This window comes from Aegilops tauschii, chromosome 7, assembly GCF_002575655.3.
Source record: "Aegilops tauschii subsp. strangulata cultivar AL8/78 chromosome 7, Aet v6.0, whole genome shotgun sequence".
Lineage (NCBI taxonomy): Eukaryota > Viridiplantae > Streptophyta > Magnoliopsida > Poales > Poaceae > Aegilops > Aegilops tauschii.
In genome coordinates this window covers 24,637,172-24,659,737 of record NC_053041.3, presented here as the reverse complement: position 1 = coordinate 24,659,737, position 22,566 = coordinate 24,637,172, and the positions used below count along the sequence as shown (strand labels likewise).

Below are 22,566 nucleotides of genomic sequence, written 5' to 3'. Positions count from 1 at the left end.
GAGTCTGGAAGACCATGAATAAATTGGAAAGAAACATAAAGTATTAGACGTAACTGAAGCTTATAAGTGGGGTCACAATAGTGGTGGACATAGCCTGGGCACCGCCACAACTATTTTGAGAAAGTTCTAGTGGCGGATGAAAAAGGCGCATGTCACTGCTAAATGCTCAGCAGTGGCGAGCAGTAGTCGTCACCCGGTGCAAAGTGTCAAGTTTTGAAAAGTGGTGGTTTTCCTAGAGCTATGACATGAAAGTGGTGGTTTTATGCATTTTACTCGTCAATCCCAGAATACTCAGATCACGCGGAACTACGCTACCGAAGAATAACACGAACAGATCTGAGAACAACGTCACAATATGCCTTAGTACATCTAAGCTCCACGACAACGCCCTCAAGAGGAAGAATGACGCAAAGTGTCGCCGCTGCCTAGTCCACAATGGACAAAGGTTTTCATCCGGAACCCAGACACAAGAGGAACACTACGATGGCGTTCAAGAAGAGAGCGGCGCCTGCGAGCATCGCCGTCGGTTGCGGCAAAGCGCTGAGCTTTCCCTCGGCATGCCTCTCATGCCAGCATGAGGACTTTAGGAGAAGCGCGGCAAGTTCAGATCCCCGGATTTGGATCCCACTGCAAGAGACAGAGAGCGCGCCCGAGCTATCCGCCGCTATATCTCTCATCGCCCACATGAAAGAGACATAGCCACCACTGCGGCCGTGATGCCCGCGGGAGAGCCACCCATGCTAGGGGACTACAAAACTCTCAGTCAAATTGCCTACCTAAAAGCACTGAAAAAAATAGCGCGCTATAGCGCCGCTAATAGCACGCTATAGTATATAGAGAATTGACTCGCTAAATAAATAAATGTACAATGCCTTGCTAATAGCACGCTATAGCGCGCTATAGCGCGCTATAGCACGCTAATAGCATATTTTCAGGGGTCACGCTATTTTATATAGCGCGCTATTTTTTTCATTGCTAAAAGCGACGCACCGATTTTTTTCAAACTAATGCATATCCAGGGCACCAATAATAAGAATCCAGGTCGTTTGGAGTCGTGCGCACGTACGTCTACCCTATCTGTCTGTGCGTAGGGTGCAATATATCGATCGAATCCAACAGAACAATTCTTCTTCCGCGGCTGCTCTTTCTTCTTCGGCACGTCAAACATGTTGCGGAAGGACGAGGTGGCCGCGATCCTCTCCGGCGCTGCTTTTGTCTGGTCAGCGTGGAAGTTATACAACGTCGACAATGATCTGTTGCCTCGGTTCCCCTTCAGACTCACCATCTTGGACGCCAACAGTGTTGATCCAGTCATCGGCCGCGACAACGAGATCGACCGCGTCATCTGCATCCTCTGCCGCCGGACCAAGAACTGTGCCGCGCTCGTCGGAGCCGCGGGAGTCGGCAAGACCGCCATCGTCGAGGGCCTCGCCCGACGCATCGCCGCCGGGACCGTCCCCGACCTTCTCCTTGGAGCGCGCGTCGCGGTGCTCGATGTCGGGGCGATGATCGCTGGGACCTCGTTGCGCGGCCAGTTCGAGCAGCGCTTGAAGGAGGCTATCAAGCAGGCCGAGGATGAAAGCAGTAAACTGATCCTCTTCATCGACGAGATGCACATGCTTATTGGCGCAGGCGATGGAAGTGGCACCGCCGACGCCGCTAACATCCTCAAGCCGGCGTTGGCCCGAGGCCGCCTCCGTTGCGTCGGTGCTACCACCTCTCAGGAGTATTACAAGTACATTGAGCAGGATGCTGCGCTTGAGCGGCGGTTCCAGAAGGTCGAAGTCGGAGAGCCGAGCATGCAAACCACCGTTGCCATCCTGCAGGGGCTGAAGCACAAGTACCAAGAGCACCATGGCTTGAAAATCGACGACGAGGCTCTTGTTGCTGCTGTAGAGCTCGCTGCCCGTTATATTACTGGTACGTCCGTGAAATCGTCGAGAATTGGTTTGGTTTATTCTTTTAAATTGGTGCACCTTGAAGAAAATTATTGACCTCTTTTTCTTCGTTCCAGGTCGCAAATTCCCTGATAAAGCAATTGATCTCATGGACGAGGCATGCACTACGGTAAAGTTGCGTGCCAGCAAACAAAGAGAAACAAACGCGCCTGGGGAGGTACTGGTTGGTCAAGGCCATGTCACAGAGGTCATTCCTAATCACATGTCTTACCTAGCTTCTACTATTTCATTATTATTATTATTCTCTTCTCAATTACCATTTTCTAATATTGTTTGAAGATTGTGAGCCGGTGGACTGGAATTCCTATCACTACACTTGATCAAGAGGAGGAAAAACTGACTCATCTAATAGATAGGCTCCATGAGCGAGTTGTTGGTCAGAATGAAACGGTTAGTTTGGTTGCACAAGCAGTGCTACGTTCTAGGGTTGGCATTGATAAATCTGGTCAACCAATATGTTCTTTCCTCTTTTTGGGCTCGATTGGTGTTGGAAAGACGGAACTTGCTAAAGCTCTTGCCGAGAAGCTATTTAACAATGAGAAAATGTTAGTTTGTTTTGACATGTCTGAATATGCTGAGAGTGGATCTTTGTTGCGTCTCATTGGAGGACCTCGAAGGTTTGACTTGTACACTTGTTTAAGTGTTTTTTTTACACTTCATCATCATGTCTCACCTTTTCATTGGACTTCCTAAAGCTATGAAGAAGAGGGACAACTCACCGAGATAGTCAGGCGCCGGCCATATAGTGTTATCCTTTTTAACGAGATGGATAAGGCAAACCCTTCGATACTCAAGCTTTTTGTTCAACTCCTCAATGATGGTATGTTGGTTGATGGCAAAGGAAGAGACGTAGATTTCAAGAATACAATCATTATTATGAGTTCAAATCTAGGATCAGAGCACCTATCTGCTGAAGTGGGAGGAGAAAACACAATGGAAAGTGCACGTGATTTTCTCATGAAACAGGTATGCGAATCAATTCAAACGGTCCCTTGTAATGTCCTCAGTGATTGATCATCATATAATACTTGTTTGTGCAGGTTGAGAAACGTTTCAAGCCTGATCTTATGAACAGATTGAGCGAGATTGTGATATTTGAGCCGCTTTCACACCATGAACTGAGGGAAATTTTGAAAATCCAAATGAAGAGCATTGTCGCTATGATGGCCAAGAAGCGTATTTCTCTATCTGTGGCAGATGCCGCGTTGGAAGTCATTTTGTCGGAATCACACGACAAGGTAAGCATAGCTTCTTACCACAATCAGCGTACGAGAAAGACATAATATCTATTTTTTAACAGGAAAATATTTATTTGAGTATTTGTTAGTATGACTTGTTAATCCATGCATCCTTCATGGATGCTCATAGGTGAACGGTGCGAGGCCTATAAAGATGTGGGTACGAAAGCATGTGGCGACAATTCTTTCAAATATGTTGGTCAATGGAGAAGCATGTAAAGGCTCAACGATTTCCATAGATGCTAGTGACGATAAGAGGGGGTTGAAGTACCGAGTATTGAAGAAGCAGGAGATGGCAGATCCATTAGGCCTGCTACAAGTTATGCTGTAAACGTCAGTTTAAGAACAAAATTAGATGACAAAGAAGATGAACTTGCATATACTTGTATTTTCGCAAAAGTAAAAGACTTGCATATACTTATATTAGCGGGAGCTGATATGTGGGTTGTTAGTGATTTACACAGGTTTATATGTAACAGGACTTTGCTATCTTCCAATCGTTCTGAAATATAGCATTAGATCTGAACGATTGCTTGCATGCATGCAGATACTAGCGCTAGGGCGGTAACTTGTATGCGTGGGTGCCCAGGAGTAGTCATTGTTTAATTAGAAGGGCCTAATTACATGCATGTAGAAAAAAACAAAAGTGATGGTGTCAGCCTTGATTCCCTTTAAAATTGAAATTTCAAAATGTTTTGTAGCTCAAATCATTGGCCCGATTGAAAAATTGTTTTCACATAAAAGATTCATCGTGACAAGACCTTGAAAATTAGATCACATGTTGCTATGTTTCGACATCTTTTTCGGATAAAAACTTACCATGCTTGTGCTACGCAAATTATCACCTTTGTGTTATATAAGTTATCATGTTGTTTATCCAGAAATTACCGGTCACAAAAATGGTTCCACCAAACTTCTTTCCACATGCACATGCATGCATGCACTAGAGGACAAAAATCTAGTAATGTCATTCTAGATGCTTCCATTCCAAAATTTCAAAATGATTTATAAGCTAAACCGCCGGTTCAATCAAAAAGTCGTTTTCACATAAAAATACGTCGCGGTGAGACCTTCAAAACTAGATTCCATATTGATATGTTCCAACGATTTTTTTAATCAAAAAGCTACCAGGCCTGGCTAAAGTGTTTATCAGTTCTGCTGTGCGTATGTTACAATGCTATTCATACATGAGTTATAGGAGTGTTTTTAACATTTTTTTTGGGGTCAGATAATTACCACCCCTGGGCTAAGTAAGTAACCAGCTTTGTTATGCATCTATTACCATGCGCATGAGTTACCGAGGGGTGTTTTTAAATAAATCAATACCCATGTCAAAAGCTATCCTGGTGTTTATATGTGAATTATCAGCTTTGTTGTGCATATAGAACAATGTTATTTACACAGAAATTATAAGGAGGGTCTATGGATAACTAAATTGTTAGAAGGCTGATAACTAGAGGATGAGAAACATGGTAACTTTACCATGATAATGTTGATAACTTCAACATTAGCACCCTCATAACAAATAAGTAGCATGGTAAGGTTGATAACTACATCGTTAGAAGGCTGATTACTACATCGTTCGAACCATGGTACGGTTGATAACTTCAACATTAGCATTCACAAAAAGCATGGTAAGATTGATAGCTACATCGTTAAAGGGTTGATAACTAGAGCGTGAGGGGTATGTTTCCACACCCCCCCCCCCCCCCCCCCCCGGTCAAAGTTACCATGTTATTTTGTATGTAAGTTATCAGGTCTGTGGTGCGTAAAATTACCACGCTACTTACATAGAAACTATCAAAGTTATGTTTCAAGAACATTTTTTGCTCGGGTCAAAGTTACTATGATGTCTATGATGTTTTATAAGTTCATTGCCCATTTAGATGATTTCAAAACAGTGTGCCAAAGCTTTGACACTGCCAAAACTTTTTTGTTTGCCAAAGCTTAGATGAACTAGCTAGTGTTTTTTTTTTTTGCATTCATATACTCTAATTCATCCTCTAGTTCATATATTCTTTTAGTTGCATTCATATACTCTAGTTCATCCTCTAGGCCATCATAGGCATATGTTCTAAAGTGCCAAAAACAGTTCATCCTCTAGTTCATATACTCTAGTTCACATACTCTAGTTCTTCCACTAGTTCATCCTCTAATTGTTGTTATTTTGTAGTTGACGCCGATGAGTACCTACAGGTCTTCTTGCAACTTGGCGTGTTCCGATGTCGACGGAGGCGAAGCGGGCACCAACCAGGCAATTAAGATTCAAAACACACCCATGATCATTGCAAACACATGCATACATCTAACCATTCATGATGATTGCAAACACACATGCATACCTAGCAATTTCAAACATTTGACTTGGTAGGCATACGTGCCGGATCCGATACCTGTCGAGGAGAAGGTATATGATGTCGACATGCTCAACCGCCAGCTGATAGAGTCTCATGGAAGTACCATCAAGGCCCTGAAGGAGGTGAATGCCTCGCTGAAGGCGGAGAGGGATCAGCTGATCACCGAGAAGACTGATCTCTTCAACAAGACTCTTAGGCTGAGAGACCAGAGGGATCATGATGTGACCTTTAATAGCAAAATGAAGGATTCCACATGTGTTATAGGAGCTATGCCACACATTAATCCCGAGAAAAGCGACACATGTTACATGAAGGCCTCTGTACATGCAAATACACAAACTTTAGCTGCGTCACCTGCTAGTCCAAAGAAAGATACGATGAAGCCAAACTTCAGAACTGCTCTAAGATGGTGGTCTAGAGCGTGCCAAGAAATATCTCATTTATCTTTTGATTAGGTACTATGTGATCAATGTGGCCGGAATATTTAATTAGTTTCCTTACAATTAGAGAGTCCTAGAGAGTCTGTACGTGAGCTTTTAAAATCGGGAAAGGGGTATAGGTCCGTTGCTAGATGTTGGCAGGTTTATTTGGATTTGTACGAGTCAAATTAGGAGTTTTCGAGAGTCCAATTAGGAGTCAGCATGAAATATTTAGTCACGTGCTTGTGTGCACTATGAAAAGTATGAGTAAGTCGATCGTGCAAGGGGGCCAGAATAGGTTGAATAAAATACATAAAAAGGCAACGATATGGTTGCGCCAAACATGTTTGCTTGCTGATCCATGAGGGATCCGAGAGTTGCTTGGCGTGGAATTAATCTGCGATTGATTATATGCTAGTGTTTTCTGCACTTTCTTCTTCTAGCGTCCTGCTTGATTCAGAGAGTTGTTCTTCTATTTCTTCATCTATTTCTGCTATTACGAGAATTGTTTGTCGTGGTCCGTCGCTGAATTTTCGTGTACCATGAAAGATTGGACCATCAAATGACTCGTCCTCTAGTAGAAAGCTCATTCCAGAAAGAGGGAGAGAACACAGATACAAGATTCGACAATTGAAGTTAATCCTTGATCAAGAAATGTGATCGACCACCAAGACTAGCTATATATGGATGATGTAATTTGGTTGTTCAACGGTTTGTGAAGTTGAACTAGTTTAATTAGTTCTTGAACTACTAACTTCTGTGAAGTTGAACTAGTTAAGTTGTTGAGTACCTAACTAGTTTGTAGAGTTGAACTAGTTGATATAGTAGTATATCTCAAATTAGTTGATGGTTTACATAGCTGCATATAAATTTTTTATAAGCGAAAAAACAATTTGTTGGCATTGGGCCAACAAGGCACGTTAGTGGTAACATACACTTACTGCTGGCATTGGCCATGCGGCATTGCCATCAATATCTAAAATATTGTTGACATGTGCTCCAACACCATCAGTAAATTTTTTTACTGGCGCCGTTTTGGTGCGGTTGGAACCCAACGCCAGCAAGGCCAATTTTGCCATGCAGTAACTAGGCTTTTCTGCATTAGTGAATGAAATGGGGAAAGAGCAGGGAGAACATTATTCCTACACTGGAACGACACTATCGTCTTGCCATCACAAACCAAACTCAAAGACTCTCTAAAGAAAACATGAAAAAATCACCCATGCCACTGCACGATACGTCTGAGTATGATACTGAGCTCGCCGCCATCCAGGACCATGCACTAGCTCCCTCTTCTTCGATGACTTAGCGAAGTCGGGTCGCCGTTGAAGATCACCGCGCTAGATTACGAATGAAATCGCCGAGCACTGCCTGACGAAGACTGCAACTGGAGCACACATCTCCTTCGCCATCTCGCCGCAACCCTCCAACTCCTCCACAAACAAGCGGCCCCAGGTCAGGATCTCCTTGCTATCATTGGCGCTGCATGGGCTTTGCCGGCTGGCGGCGGCGAGAAGGGAAGTACATGGGGAGGTGGCTAGGTTTTTGGTAGCCCGCCACCTCTCCACGAAACGGTACATCCCTGTTGTGCTCTATTTTCGCGAATTTTACCATCGGGTAGTTTTTGTAGAATTAAAAAAACGTGTGGAATTTGCAATCAAAAAATAACTAGTGCATATTTTTTTTAAGTCTGGCATAGAAATAGGATTTTCGGAAATTAGTACTTACAAATGCTATTCTATGTGCTACTTTTACAAAAGCTTTACATAATGTGTTATTCTATGTTAGGTCCAGCGTCTTGGTTGGGGCGGTGTGGCGGCGGCGATGTCCCTCAGCAGGAATAATGTCTCCCACGTTGTATCCCCGTCCTAATGGTTTGTCTGGCATCATCGGAGGGCGTGTGGAGTTGTGTCCACGTCGGATCTCATGGGATTCAATCGGTGCTGGTCTTCGGTGGATCTGTTTGGATTCGGTCTTCGTTCGTCTCTGTTTGGGTGTTTACAGGTAAGATCCTTCTGTTCTTCATCGGTGATGGTTGCTACTCTGGTGCGCTGGTCCTATGGGGCCTTAGCACGATGACTTCCCTACTGTATATTACAACAAGGTTTGCCTGGCTCCAGCGAGTAAGGGCTGACAACTGCGGCGCGCCTTCGGCTCGCTCTAGTGCATTAGTTATCACTAGGTGGTACACGGACCTGGTTGTAATTTTTATTACCTCTGGTGTTTTTTGTACTGCCATGATTGAAGATTAATAGATTGGAAATTTCTCTCGTAAAAAAATATGAGACAAAAGTAACTTTTTTTAGAGAGAGACAAAAATAACTACCTACACCAAAACAGTTGTTAAGAGTTTTTTTCAGCGAACCAACATGTGGTTGGATGGTTAGGAGGATAGTGGTATTCCCATTCCACTAGAGTTCAAGTCCTAAACTTGATATTGGTGTTCATATTTTCCTGGATTAATTTTAAGTCTTAAAACGATATGCGTGCAGTGGGTCGAGATGTTCTCGTCGATTACAAAGACGTCTATGGCTATCTCGCCAATCTTTTTTTTTTAGAATAGAGTAGAAAGCCTACTCAAAACGGAGCAGTACATTCAGAGATCATTAGAGATCGAAGACTACTCGGGACGTTCGCGATCCAAACCTGCTCTCCTATGCTCCTGGTCAGCGCAGCCAGTCCATAAGCCAAAGTGTTTCTGCTCCTCTTTACATACTGCACACTGCAATCTGAGAAAGCGGCCATGCACTTCTTAATGTATGTGATTAGGCCATAATGAGGCGAGCGTGTAGGCTTCAGTGCTAGCAGTTCGTTCGCGATGATTTGGTTGTCCGTCTCAACAATCACTTGGCCATTGTAATTTCCTTGCATAGCCTGCAGACCTACCAGGATGGCTCGGGCTTCGGCTTCCTCAGCGCTCCGGCACATTGGTAGCCTCTTGCAGACTGACTTCAAGACAACACCACGGTAGTCTCGTCCAACAACTCCAGCAGCACTTTCGCTGATCTCAGCTAGGAAAGATGCATCGGTGTTTATTTTAACTGCACCTCGAACTAGCGGGATCCATTTTTCGTCGAGTCTTTTGGTCATACAGACTGGTTGTGCAGTAGCCCGGGTGCAGTTCCCCTGATCGTTTTCTACAGCCTTCCCCCCATACTGGTCAGCTGAAACCTCTGCCTTTCTTAAATCTTCCTCGTATTGTTTCAGAAACTGCACACACCCTTTGATCGTCTCCCTACCATTATTTCTCAAGCAATCCTCCCTGTGGTGCCAATATCGCCAGAGTAACAGCAGGATTTTGGCGCGCGTTTCCTCGTTCTCTGTGTCCAGTACTACTTGTAGCCAGTTCTCGCCTGTGAACCAGAATTTATTTTCAGCAGGTAGGTTCCAGACCTCTCTCATGGCAGCTCTCAACGCTCTACTCCTTGTACACATAACCACGTGGTGTTCATTTCTATCCCATTTCCACAAATGTTGTAGGTAGCATCCAGTTCAAGTGTTCTTTTCCATTTGTTCTGTTTTGTTGCTAGGGTATCGGTGGCCACCCTCCATCCAAAGATTCGTACTTTCCCAGGCACCTTGGATTTCCAAATTAGGTCCCATATGCTCCGGTCGTTTGGGTCCCTAGCCGAACTTAAGGCATTTCGGGCTAGTTGGGGAAGGCTCATCACAGCAAGTTTGTAGGCGCTTCTCACCGAGAACTCGCCATTTTTCTCGTGATGCCATGCCACGCAGTCCTCCACATCCGAGGACGGAATATGAATTTTGCATATTTCATCTGCATCAATCTTATGATGATGTGTCGCCTTAGTCTTTCGGAGGTGCTCATAAGGGTAAAGTGTGCATGCATGCGTTCATAGGGTTCATTGGAGCGATCGATCGAGCATCACACATTGGAAAGCTCCTTCCATGTAATATCCAAAATTCTCTCCCCCGTGAATTCTAGTGGTAGGGCTAGCATGTACTACTTTCATAAATCTCTCCTACTGAAATCAACACGTGGTCACCCGCAAAAAAAAATTAAAAAAATTCAACGCGTGGTGCGGGCATCTCCTTCCATAAATCTCTCTCGGTCCCTGAATTCTACGGGTGGGGCCCGGCGCATCATTTAATTTTCTCTCACGCTGATTATGTGTAAAAGGAAAGTTGACTTCTGAAGTTTCCTATCAGAAATTGGCCGCTGCAAAGCCAATAGCATCTCCCGTACATATGTATACTAGCATACATGTACTCGTGCAAATGCACGCATTGACTTCGGTCATTACATTGGATCGGCTCTAAAGTCACACTAATGCCAGCTCTAAACTCTAGAGAAAAAAAAACCTCCTCGTTGAGGCGATTAGTGTGCACGTCACCGTAGCTCGGATGCAACGTAATAACATCTTGTTTAGCAATGCATACCATAAAAGGAAAATATCTTAGTCACATTTGTTATTGAAAGACGAATATTTTTATGGTTGCAAAACTTGAAACACGAAAAAAAAAAACAAATCACAGGGTAGAAAAGAATACATTGTTATACACTAATCACAACTTAATAAATGTACTGCCATAAGTGCTATATATTCTCTAAAAAACAGCTATATGACGCACAAACACGTTACAAAGTGATGCCTTGGTACACGTGGAACTTTTCATGCTGACACCATTCTTGCTTTCTGCTTTTGCCAGCTAAAAATAAGAGTATGATAGAGATAGGAGTACAGAAGAAGTCTGGCGTGGCTGCAAACTGTTGTGCTACAGGTCCACGGGCCATGGCCGGCTGGTTTGTTCTGCCTGCGTGGCCAGACATGCAGTGCACCAGCGAGACGTCCGTATACAATAAACAATTCAGAGTGACCAAGATTTCTCTAGAATGAAGTGCAGTTGCCTGGTGGATACTGTAGACGCGAATCCCTCCACTTTGGACCATAGGATTGAGCCCATCAACGGCTGACATTGCTTCTTAGGCTTAGGTTTCAAAATTTTAAAACTCGTACACTATAGAGTAGTATAGATATAGATAGTATAGATGTATGAGTGTCTATGTCTGTACTGTGATAAAAAATTAATCTTTTAGGGTGTCGTCATAGTAAAACTACTAGTAGTAACCTAAGATTTTGTCTAACTTGTTTTACTACCCTCCGTTGTTAAATATAAAATGTTTTGACAGTTCAATTCCTTTCGATTTCATCCACGTCAGCGCATAGGGTAATCCCGTAAACCAAAAATCCCATAACAGGATTAGGTCTTTGAAAAGGTTCATATGACTCCGATCAACCCAATCATTTGGAAGACATTTGAAAAATCCCGTAACTGAAAATATTCCGGTGCACTATTTCACAAGACATTTGGAAAATGGATGCAAGAATTAATTGATGCAGAGATTGGTGTTTTTCCCTTTTAAATTTTTTACATCGCCAACTTTAATATTTTCATGTTTCTCGAAAAAATCTTGAATATTTTCATGAAGTTCACCCTGCTAACTAATATGTGATGCGCAAGGTGATCAAGAAGGAGCCTTAGCTAACGACATCCCAATAGTTGCGTTGTTAATTTAAGGAGATTTGAGAAAGTAATGAGGAATTTTCAACAAAATCTAGAGGACGGAATAGAGTACCAATGTAGTACGAGGAGAGTGCCTATCCCACTCGTATGGTACGGGATAGCCAGCAAATACGATTGTGTTGTTGCTAGAAGCTAAATGGGTCGGCCCAATTTACTAGGTTGAGCCAAAATTGCTTTTAGTTTTTTTAATTTGCAGTTAAATGTTAGTATTTGGTTTAGGAAAAAATATTTGAAAATGTCTCTAAATTTTTGAACAATTTAGGAAAATGTTGGAAAATTTTAGAAGTTCATGAATTTAAAAGATATCCATGAAATTTTAAATACATCTGCACATTAAAAAATGTATATGCATTTTTAAATTTGTTCCTAAACTAAAAAGATGGAAAATATAAAAAATATGATTTTAAAAAATGTAGAAGGTTTTATATTTAAGAGCTTTAAAAGTATTGATAAAATATTGATGAATTTCAAAATGCATATGATGTATTTTTAACAAATTTTAAAAAAATGTGTGGGGATTTGGACGCGTATTAACCGCACACAAACCCGTCGAGTGCCATGTGCCCCGAGATGTTAGACCTACTGGCTACTGACACACTTATGGATCGACTTACGGGCTGATTGGCATATTTTGGTAGGAAATTAGGTAGGAGGAGAGATACTTTCCGCCATGTGTGGTTGGGCAATCCTTAGCTAAAGCTTCTTCTTCTCTTGATATGAAATTTTGAGGTGCCCATGATGCCCTATATCGCGAATGTAAATTTTGAGGCGCATTCTTTATAATTAGCTAAAGCTTCTTCTTCTTCTCTTGATATAGGGCATCATGTGTGGCTGGGGAATCCTCATGAGATTGCATGTTTTATGATGACTTTGAGTGTTGAATAAAGAACTGTGCTAAAGGTGAGCATCTAAACAAAAGGTGGGAGGACCGGAGGAGAGAGTCCGGTAGTTAAAGCCAGGAGGAGTTTTGTCTCAAAGAGAATCAGGAGGACTTTTGTCCTTTCAAAAAAATACGAGGGATACATTTGTCCCTGATAGTACTTTTTTTTATTGAAATCTCTAAAAAAAATCCCTAAAAAAAAGAGAGAGAGGGGCCAACGTGGAAGAATTGGATTGGTGTTTAGGGGAGTGAGGGGCCCACACCCCTGAAAATCAGGGATGGGGAGGTTTAGATTAGGATAGTCCCGTAGAGCTTCTAATTCGCACAACAACATGCAGGACGCACGCATCTTGCCACCACACAACCCTCGTCGTTGTCCGTCTCTTCTGGTCTACCAGTGTGCCTCGTTATCTTTCATACTCAGCTCGGCTGTCCATCCTATTTGCCCATGTATATTAATTCTTGAAGCAGCTTACTGATTTAAATTCATACATGTATATAAATCGGTGTAGAGGGGCGTAAAGAAGCGAGGTGGTACTATTTAATAGAAGCACAAACCCTCTATTGTCTAGGGAATCAGGCATGGCTCAGTAGGATTGTGCCTTCATGACTTGGAGGCAGGTATTGAGTTTGATCCCAACAGAATACGATTTTTTTTGGGCCTAATCTCTTGGGCTGCCAGGGTCTGCTTCGAGAGGTCGAGGCCCACAAAGGTGAACGGAGGCGTATGACGGTAATCAAACATCGGCGGTGTCAGGTGATAGGATTATTAAGACGTTGAAAAGGTTGATACGACTCCGATCGAGACACAATCAGCGGTCGCTCCAAATCGCACGGCGCACGTCGATCGCTCACAAGTTGGGTACGGCGCGCGCCGGCCCTAGCTAGCGAAGATCAATGGAGACGCTGCCGGAGGACGTGGTCGCCGAGATCCTGGTGCGCGTGGCGGGCGTCGCCGCCCTCTTCCGCTGTGCCGCGACGTGCAAGCGGTGGCGCCGCCTCATCGCCGACGCCTCTTTCCTCTTCCGCCGCTGGCCGGAGGGCGCGCTCCACCCGTCCTTCCTCCTCGGCGTCCTCGTCACACCACTGCCCCGTGAAGAACGACCAGCACGAATCATCTCTGCGCCCGCGCCGTCGTTCGCCCTGGTGCCATGGTCGCCCCTCGGAGACCGCTACCGCTTCCTCGGGCATTACATCCGCGGCCTTCCCAAGGATGGTCGCTTGCACACGGTGCCGCTCACCGCGCGTCGTGGCCTTCTTCTCAATCACATCGTCGAACTCGTCTACCCCAACAATCTGACTATCGAGGGAAGCTTCAGTCTGGCATTGTGCGATCCGCTCGCGGGCGTAGGTCGCGTGCTCCCCCCGCTGAAGTACAATGGAAAATTCACGATGGTAGGGTATACCATCCTAACCGATCTTGATTGCTGCTCCGGCAAACGGCGATGGCCAATCTACTCGGTCTCGTTCAAAGTGCTAATCATCAGTGTCGACGAAGGTCAGCCCGGGTACAATCTCCATGTGTTCATGCCCGCTGAGTGGAGCTGGAGCACGCCTAGACAGTTCTTTGGCACTCTGGAGCACGGCGTGCATGTGGCGCCCCAGCAGGCCAACGCCGTCGTGTGCCAAGGCGCGGCACACTGGCTTTTCAGGCGGACGTCAAGCTTTTACACGCTCAGTGTGTGCGCTAAGACTGCCCACATGTCCTTAACAAGGCTCCCAATCACGCCGAACCAAACCGACCTCAACTTGTATAGTGAACCAATGCTTAGTGTCACCAATGACGGGATGCTATCGTTACTTCGTTTGTATAGGAAATTCACCATGCTGGAGATCTGGACATGTCAAGGTGACTATAAAAGTGAGGATGACAACGTGGACCGCTGGTACCGCACAAAGATGATCAAGCTAAAACGACCCACGCAGATTAAGATCGACCTTGTGCGATGCGTGTGTATCGGAGAGATGAGTGGCAAACTGCTGGTCAATGACAATCAAGGTTGTGTGTACATTGCAGACTTCCAAACTGGTGCAATGGAGACGGTCACCGAGTGGTTTCGCGGCAGTGTCCAGAGTGCTATACCCTTTGAGATGGATTGGCCTGCCTACTTCATGTCTAAGTTGGCTGGTGGCAGGATCAAGCGGACTAAACCGGGAGGAGCTATACAGAAAATTGCGAAATCTTTCTGGGGACTAGTAGTTGTGTCAGTAATCTTTGGACCAATTGCTATGAGGTGGGCTTGGGCCTAGTAGGAGCTACAAGAATCTTAGGTTTTTGTGTGGCAGACTTGGTGAACACCTAAGTTAATATACTACGTACGGGCGCAATGGCTACAAACTTTTCCATTGACTTTTTTCATCAGATCAACAGCTTGGAGTTGACATATTCAGATCAATTGCCTCTGCATTCTGTGTTCTGTTTTGATATGTGTTTATCAGGACTGCTTGGTGTGCTTGCTGAACCATTGATGTTCTATATTAAGCAAATCGTAATGATGTTTTAAATGGGTGTTTAAGCTATGTGCATTTCCAGTTCTCCAGTATCTAAGAAGTAAAGTTTCAGTTCTTTAAGATTAAGTATACAGTTAATTGTGATTATAACTGATAGTTCAACTAAACCTGCATGCTATAACACTATATACTGCATGCTGCTTAATTTGTTCATTATTTCATGGCTAAAGTAGAGATCAAGATAAAACTTGTAATTAATGTACTTGACTATGAGAAAAGCATGGCCGAGTAAGCATTTGCAAGGTCCATCAAATTTGAAATATGAAAAATGACTCGATAGCCGCCAATCCATGGATGAATTATTCGGTAATTAAAAAAATTACCTCCAGAAGAAAAATTACCCTTCCCAAAGGATGGATGCATCTCTGGGGTCGCCATGCATCAATTTACCAGCAAATACTCCACACACTTAAACCCAAGCGGATGGCCAACTTGAAATATACTACGTAGAGCTAACTACAATATTGCAAGAGACTCAGGGACGCGGCTTGAGAGTTTCATAAGAAGAAAAAAAAACTTCATTTTTCTAATCAGTCAATCAAAAGCTCTTGGTTGTTGCAGGGGTCAGTCCGCTAATTGGCTTGGATCTCTTTCAACTTAATTATAGACAACTGAAGCACATGACCAGCAATCCAGCATCACAAAATTTTCATTTAGAACACATTAGTAATATTATAACTTTATTTTCTTATTAGCATGTAAAACATGCAAAAACTTGAAATGACATGTGTTGTTGAACAAAGGGAGTACTTAATACAAGTGACATTTAGAAATACACAATACAAACATTGGTCATAATTTGATCACATTTTTTCCATGATAGATACCACATAGTTATATCTGCAGTGTATCAATAACCATCGTTCCCTGAGAGAAATGTTCATACAGCCCGGCAATGTAGTCCTTAACCTTCACTTTCATGTACAGTGCTGGTCTCTTCTCATCAATCAGCTGAGCCGATGGCTCGATTTCTCTCTCATGGTCAACAGAATAGTCTAGAGCCACTGATAGCCTCTCTTTCTTTGCATTTGTCACAACCCTATGCACAGGGCTCTTGAAGAACCCGTTGCTCATTATCTATTAAACAAAACATTTAACTCAATTAGTCCATGACCTTAGAAACTTTTGACAAAATGGTTTTTTAATCCGTAAACCCTGGCATTTAATTTTGATTGTTTTGTTCCATTATGGATATGCTAGCAAAGACTATAAATTTGTTATACCATGGAAGTATTTTTCATGGAAAACACAAACGGTTTCGTTCTGACCTGACCATACAAAATAGTACTTCTAGTTTATAAAGAAAACGCACCTCAGTCTGATCTCCTATAATGACCAGCAGTGTGTGAGGTACGATCGGTACATCCCACCACACCCCATCTCTTAGAACTTGCAAGCCACCGACGCTGTCATCGACCATGAGAAGTGTAAGAACGGTTCCATCGCAGTGAGGCTTGAGACCAAATACAAGCTCTGGCCTTGGACACTCTGGGTAGTAGCTGCATCTCACGTTAGTTTCAGCCTTCTCCCCGAGCTGGTCCACAAAGTAGTTGTCATCGTCAAGCTTCAATAGCTTCGCCATTGCCAGGAGGAGATCGTCCTTCACTCCCCCACATTTTTTCGTGAAGTTGTGCAGAATATCCCTGCAAAGAAAACAATATATGAGCTTATGATACTTAAACCCCAAGCCTGGAAATTTGGAAAGTGATATCTCTGATCAATAGGTGACCCGAAGTTTTCAGGATGTGTTGGCCAGAGGGCAATGCGTCGCTCGTCCTCGGGCTCCACCTTGAGGTAGAGGCGGTCAGACCAGTCTAGGATCTGGTCCGGCGACCTCACCTGGTCGTTCCCGTACCCCTCAAACTGGAATTGCTCACCGCCAATTAGGTTGGTGTACCTCTTCTTGTCTTCGAGTGGCCGCTTGAAAAACTCCCTCGAAGCAATCATCATGCCATCCATCATGGTGGTTTCTATACCATGGTTACTGAGCTGCATGCAGGTACATATATATAAGCAAGATGAATATGAACGTTTGATCTTGTACTAAAATTGTGGAGTACTACTAAGTACCGTGGGCTGATAGGATAGTTACTTACCAGGAAGAGGCCCCATGACTCGAGCGCTGCTCGAAGCTTCGATGCCTCATTAGTGGCTGCACCATCTTCCGTGAAAAGGCTGCGGAGGTCGATGACAGGGATAGGTGCTGCGATGGCTGTGGCGAGCTGCTGGCTGTGGTGCCCGCGCACCACGTACTGGGCTGGCACCTCGGGCTTGCCGAGGACGTTGGCGAGCTCCTGCACCATCATTGCTCGCACTTCTCCCATGCTTCCCATAGTTGCACTTGCACGACCTTCACGTATACTGCATGGGTCTTATAGTAAGAGGGAGTACCAAACAGAAGAATCTGAAATGTATTCTGATTACACTTAAAAATCAGATTGATACTGCAAATCAGACATACGGGTAAACTAGATATGATTTGAACAGTTGCGAGGCAACGTTAAATCTCATGCATTTTCTCGGCTAGCTCATGCATATGAGCTTAGATCAGGAACTGCCAGACGAAATTACCTGCAATAGTGGGAGAGATCTTAGCTAGATGGATCTGTGATCAATATCCTTGACCAATTCCTTGGGTCAGTACTTGTGCTCTACAACAAGTAATGCAACTTAGCTGTGGAAGTACCACAGCATGGTGCCCCGTTTATATAGACTTTGGAGTAACAGGTAGCGCCTCTAACAATTGAAGAATATGACAAAAGAACTTCATAGCCGGCCAGCCATGGATTAATTATTGGGTAAGTACGCTCTCTGTCTGAAAAAGTTTGTCCCTCCCTCGAATGGATGTATCTAGCACCAAGCTTCTTCGGACGGAGGGAGTAGAAGATTACCGCCCACAGAAAATCTAGTCTTCCCAATACACATGCGCTTCCCAAAGGGATCGATGCATCTGGTCACCATGCATCTAAGTTCGAACTGCCAGCAAATACTCCACAATTAACCTAACCCAAGTGGATGGCCAACTTGAAACATACGACGTATGAACTTTGAGGTAACAAATTGAAAATATGACAAATGACTTAATAGCCGCCTAGCCATGGATTAACTATTCGGTAAATTTAAAACTACCACCAAAGGAAAATTTACCCTTCCTAGAGGATCGATGCGTCTGGTCAGTATCCGTCAATCTACCAGTAAATATTCCCCACTTAAAGCCAAGTGGACAGCCAACTTGAAATATACCGTGTATGTGCCACGTAGGAACTTAGAGCTAACAACAATATTGCAAGAGACCCAAGGACGCGACTCGAGAGTTCCTTGAGAAAACTTAATTTCGTATGAACACTTGCTTTGAACGCCGACGTGGAATGAATTCTTTTAATCGGCCGGTCAAGAGCGCTTGGTTGCTGCAGGGGTCAGTCCTAGATTCCTGCGGCTGGCTGGCTTAGATCCGTTTTAGTTTAAATATTGACAACTGAAGCCCATGACCAGCATGTGTACGTCAATTTCAAACTATTTATGCATCGGAGACGTCATTAGTGCTAATTACTATTACGTCAGCAACTGAAGCACAAGCTGCTGCTACGTCGGAGTTAGAGGAACACTTATGTGCTAAGCATCATGTTGATGATTGTTGTTCGAATGTGTGGTATGTTACACCTCCAGCCTTCCTTTTAAAGTGTACTAGAACATGGATGTGCGCTTTACTGCACCCGTCTATCTACAAATGTAATAATATAATACCTGAGAACATTTAGCCGGTAGAAAGGTTCGGGAAAGAAATGAACAATTTAAATGATGTTAGGGTTTAAAGCAGTACATATTTTACATGTTTACATAATTGTTTGTACTTCCTCCGGTCCAAATTAATCAACGCGGTCTCTATACAGCATTGTACAGAGGTTGCGTCAACTAATTCAGTTCAGAGGGAGTAACCAAAATTTGCTAAATAATGTAGCATGCACATTTCAATTTTACTCTATGCTCCAAATATATATTATGCAGATGCCACTAATTTCATTGGTTGAAAATGGGTCATAATTACAATTACCTTTCATGCTCAAATTAATATTGATGAATATCATTCCATACATAAATTTTTCTAATCAGTCTATCAAGAGCGCTTGGTTGTTCCTGGGGACAGTCAGCTAACTGGCTTGGGCCCGTTTCAACTTAATATTAACAACTGAAGCACATGACAACCAATCCAGCATCACGTATTTTTCATTTAGAACACATTAAGAATAAATAACTTTGTTTTTCTTATTAGCATGTGGAACATGCAAAAATTTGAACATGATACAAACATTGGTCATAAAATGATCAAAGTTTTTGCATGACATGCATGATACCACATATTTATATCAGAAGTGTATCAATAACCATCGTTCCTTGAGAGCACAGCCCGGCAATGTAGTCCTTGACATTCACTATCATGTACAATGCTGGTCTCTTCTCAACAATCAGCTGATTCGATGTCTCGAGATATCTCACATGGTCAACATAATAGTCTAGAGGCATCGATGGCCTCTGTTTCTATGCATTTGTCACGACCCTATGCACAGGGCTCTTGAAGAACCCATTGATCATTATCTGTGCAACAAAACATTTAACTTCATCAGCCCAAGACCTTAGAAACATTGAACAAAATGATTTTATGTTTAAAATACCTAGCATGTAACTTTGATTGTTGTGTTATATATGGATATGCTAGGAAAGACTCTAAAGTTTTTATAGTATGAATGTGTTTTCATGAAAAACACAAGCAGTAACTTTCTAACATGACCAAACGAAGTAGTAGTTCATAAAAAAATGCACCTCAGTCTGATTTGCTATAATGATGAGCAGTAATTGAGGTACGGTCAGTACATACCACCACACGTCATATCTTAGAACATTTTTAAATAGACTTTCGCCCTGCTTTATAAATAAAGAGCAACTGTCAGGTCCATACAACAAGTTCAAGTGCAGAAAGTAGAGAAATAGTATGATGTGGCATCAGCACAAATAGGCCCAAAGAAAGCATAAAAAAAGACCACCAAGTTCTAGGAGTCTCGAGCTGCCTGCAACGAGGCAAGTCGGCGAACAACATCAGTCGTCGCTTCTATCATAAGGCCCAGCCGATTGCAATTCGTTGTTTAGACAACAGGTACCAGTGCTGCAAAAGTGCATGGAATTTGAGGATTGAGTCAGAGGCCCGCCTAAGAAAGACTTGTTCAATGACCATCTTGTTGCATGTCGTCCATAGGGTCGAAGCTAGTGACACAAGCAAGAAGAGGTGTCTCCTCCTACCGGTCTGGTTGCCATAGGTTTGAAGGAACCCGGTCAGGTCCAGGGCCTCCCAGTCAGCCCTAGAGCCTCACGGACAAAACTCCAAAGTACTCTCGCCGCCATGCAAGAGAATAGGATGTGGGTCCCAGTCACCGAGACATCACAGAGAGGGCACATCCCATTTCCAGCGACGTGCCACTTGATCACCTTTATCCCTAATGGTAGGCGATCCCGCAACAATTGTCAAACAAAGATTTCAATCTTAAGGGATAAGGGCACTTTCCAGAGCAGAAGAGTCTAGGAAATAGATGGCCTTCGGCACAGGGCATGATATGCCGAGCCGACAGAGAAGTCTCCCGAAGAGGCCAGTTGTCGGGATATGGTATCCGGATAATCTGCAAGCACCGGTGAGAGGGCCGCCCGCAATCCAGCCCACACTGTGTTCTCCCGTGGCCCAAATATCCGTCGGAACAAGATGTTCCACTGGCCATCATAGGCGAACATGGAGACCAATACCATCCAATCCGAGCAAACGATAAACAAGATTGGAAACCTCATACATAATGGTGTCCCGTCCACCCATGGGTCGAGCCAGAATAGGATCCCCTCTCCATTGCCAGTGGAGAAGGACACCCCGGGGGATCTCATGCTTGATCCGTTGGATGGACCTCCAGAATTGGGATCCCTCCCTGTGCCCACTAGTAAGCAGGGGTTGGCCCCTCATGTATTCTGCTTGGGAAAGGCCCACCATACCCCGCGCAGCATAAGGGCCACGTTCATGCGACGAGACGCTAGAATGCCTATCCCTCCCAATTCCTTTGGCATGCATTCTTAGGCAACTTTACTATATGATATTTTTGTCGGCCATCCATCACTTGCCATAAGAATCGGCAAATTTCTTTATCAAATTAGCTCTGAACCCCTTCCAGTAAGATATAAAGCCCCATCATATACATCGGGAGACTAGAGACATTGGAATCTATAAGCATGGTATTACTCCCCTTGGATGAAAAATGTCTGCACCAAGGTTCCACCCTAGATGCTACCCATCCCATAAGAAGGTCAAACTCACTCAAGGGATCCATCCAGTCAGATAGCAGGATCCCCAAGCATGGGCGAATCTACTAGGGGTGGCTTTAACAGGCTCGAGCCCCCCCCCCCTCTCCAGCACCGCAAAATATATTGTTACTACTAGTCTCGAGGCCCGGCCCCGCCACTTCCTAGCCCAGCCCAACCCATGTGCGCATGACACAAGCAACCGAACCCCCCCCCCCCCTATATTTATTTGTAGATTCGCCACTATCCCCAAGTACGCAACGAGGAAGGAGGACAACCTGCAGTTTAAGTTGTCTGCTATACGTTTTTGCTCATCCTCAGAGTAACCTACAACTACCACCTCGCTCTTGTCGAAGTTGATCTTAAGACCATACATGGCCGTGAAACAGAGTAAGATGAACTTGAGATTTATGATGACAAGTTCAGAGCCCTCGACCATAATCATGGTATCATCTGCATCCTGAAGATGGGTGACACCAGCTCTAGGGATAAGATGCCCAACCATCCCAGAGTGCAACCAGCATCCATGCTTTGTCCAGGATGACCGCAAGGGCGTCGACCACAAGGTTGGAGAGAAGAGGGGAAATAGGACCCCCTTGTGTCTTACCCCAAGCTAAGACCTAAAGAAGGGCCAACGTCCCCATTAATATTGATCGATGTGATGTCAATCCTAACCAACTGCATGATCCAGGAGCACTATAGGTCATCAAACCTCCTCCACTCAAGCACCAAGTGGAGGAAGGCCTGGTCAAGGCGGTCATAGTTCTTCTGGAACTCTAGCTTAAGAAAGACACATCTATGGCGGTGTATCCTAACCTCATGGAATATTTCATAAAGAGCTAAGATCCCATCATCAGGGTCAGAGAAGCAGTTGGTAGACTTTCTGACAAAGCCTTTGGGTCGCATCAGGGTCCTCCAGCTATGTGACAAGATTGGAATGCTCAAGATAAGGTAGGCACCACAAGTTTTAGGGGGTGATTGTTAGCAAATAAAACCTTGCTGCGCGTCGGTACTTAATCTGCCATGGCAAGCTATTTTTGCTCGCATGGCAGCGCTTTTATAGGCTACCATGGCAGTGTTTTCTGGCTGATGTGGCAAGTCTTTTTGTTAGAAGTTTTTACGGTTTAGGGATCAACTACTTTGAGCGATTCTTGTGGCGTGATTGGTTTGTTAGTGGGATAGCGTGATCGGTTTGTTCGTGGGATGGCAAAAACCACTCTCTGCATCTTTGTTCTCTTAGGGCATGTACAATGGTGCTATTTTAGGAGTGTTACATAGGATAAATGATGAGGTGGAGGAGAGAGAACTCATAAGAAAAGATTTGTCTTC

At 44.0% G+C, this 22,566-nt stretch overlaps 4 protein-coding genes across 4 annotated transcripts; 2 read left to right on the top strand and 2 right to left on the bottom strand.

Annotated features, from left to right (window-relative positions):
- The first annotated feature begins 1,505 nt into the window (after positions 1-1,505).
- Positions 1,506-3,527, top strand: LOC109761325 (chaperone protein ClpB1-like). Its single transcript, XM_073503814.1, has 6 exons — positions 1,506-1,920; positions 2,015-2,115; positions 2,238-2,575; positions 2,654-2,924; positions 2,999-3,196; positions 3,327-3,527. Exons 1-6 carry the CDS (start codon positions 1,506-1,508, stop codon positions 3,525-3,527), a joined length of 1,524 nt encoding a protein of 507 aa, XP_073359915.1.
- Positions 3,528-8,549: 5,022 nt separating this feature from the next.
- On the bottom strand, positions 8,550-9,374 carry LOC141026683 (uncharacterized). The gene has a single exon (XM_073503529.1). It carries the CDS (start codon positions 9,372-9,374, stop codon positions 8,550-8,552), a length of 825 nt encoding a protein of 274 aa, XP_073359630.1.
- A 3,922-nt stretch (positions 9,375-13,296) lies between these two features.
- LOC141026682 (uncharacterized) lies at positions 13,297-15,189 on the top strand. The gene has a single exon (XM_073503528.1). The coding sequence runs from the start codon at positions 13,297-13,299 to the stop codon at positions 14,647-14,649; it is 1,353 nt and encodes a 450-aa protein (XP_073359629.1). The 3' UTR covers positions 14,650-15,189.
- Positions 15,190-15,456: 267 nt separating this feature from the next.
- Positions 15,457-16,905, bottom strand: LOC141026681 (protein SRG1-like). Its single transcript, XM_073503527.1, has 3 exons — positions 16,677-16,905; positions 16,223-16,599; positions 15,457-15,987 (listed from the first exon to the last, which is right to left on the bottom strand). The coding sequence occupies exons 1-3, from the start codon at positions 16,903-16,905 to the stop codon at positions 15,745-15,747; spliced, it is 849 nt and encodes a 282-aa protein (XP_073359628.1). The 3' UTR covers positions 15,457-15,744.
- Positions 16,906-22,566: the final 5,661 nt, after the last annotated feature.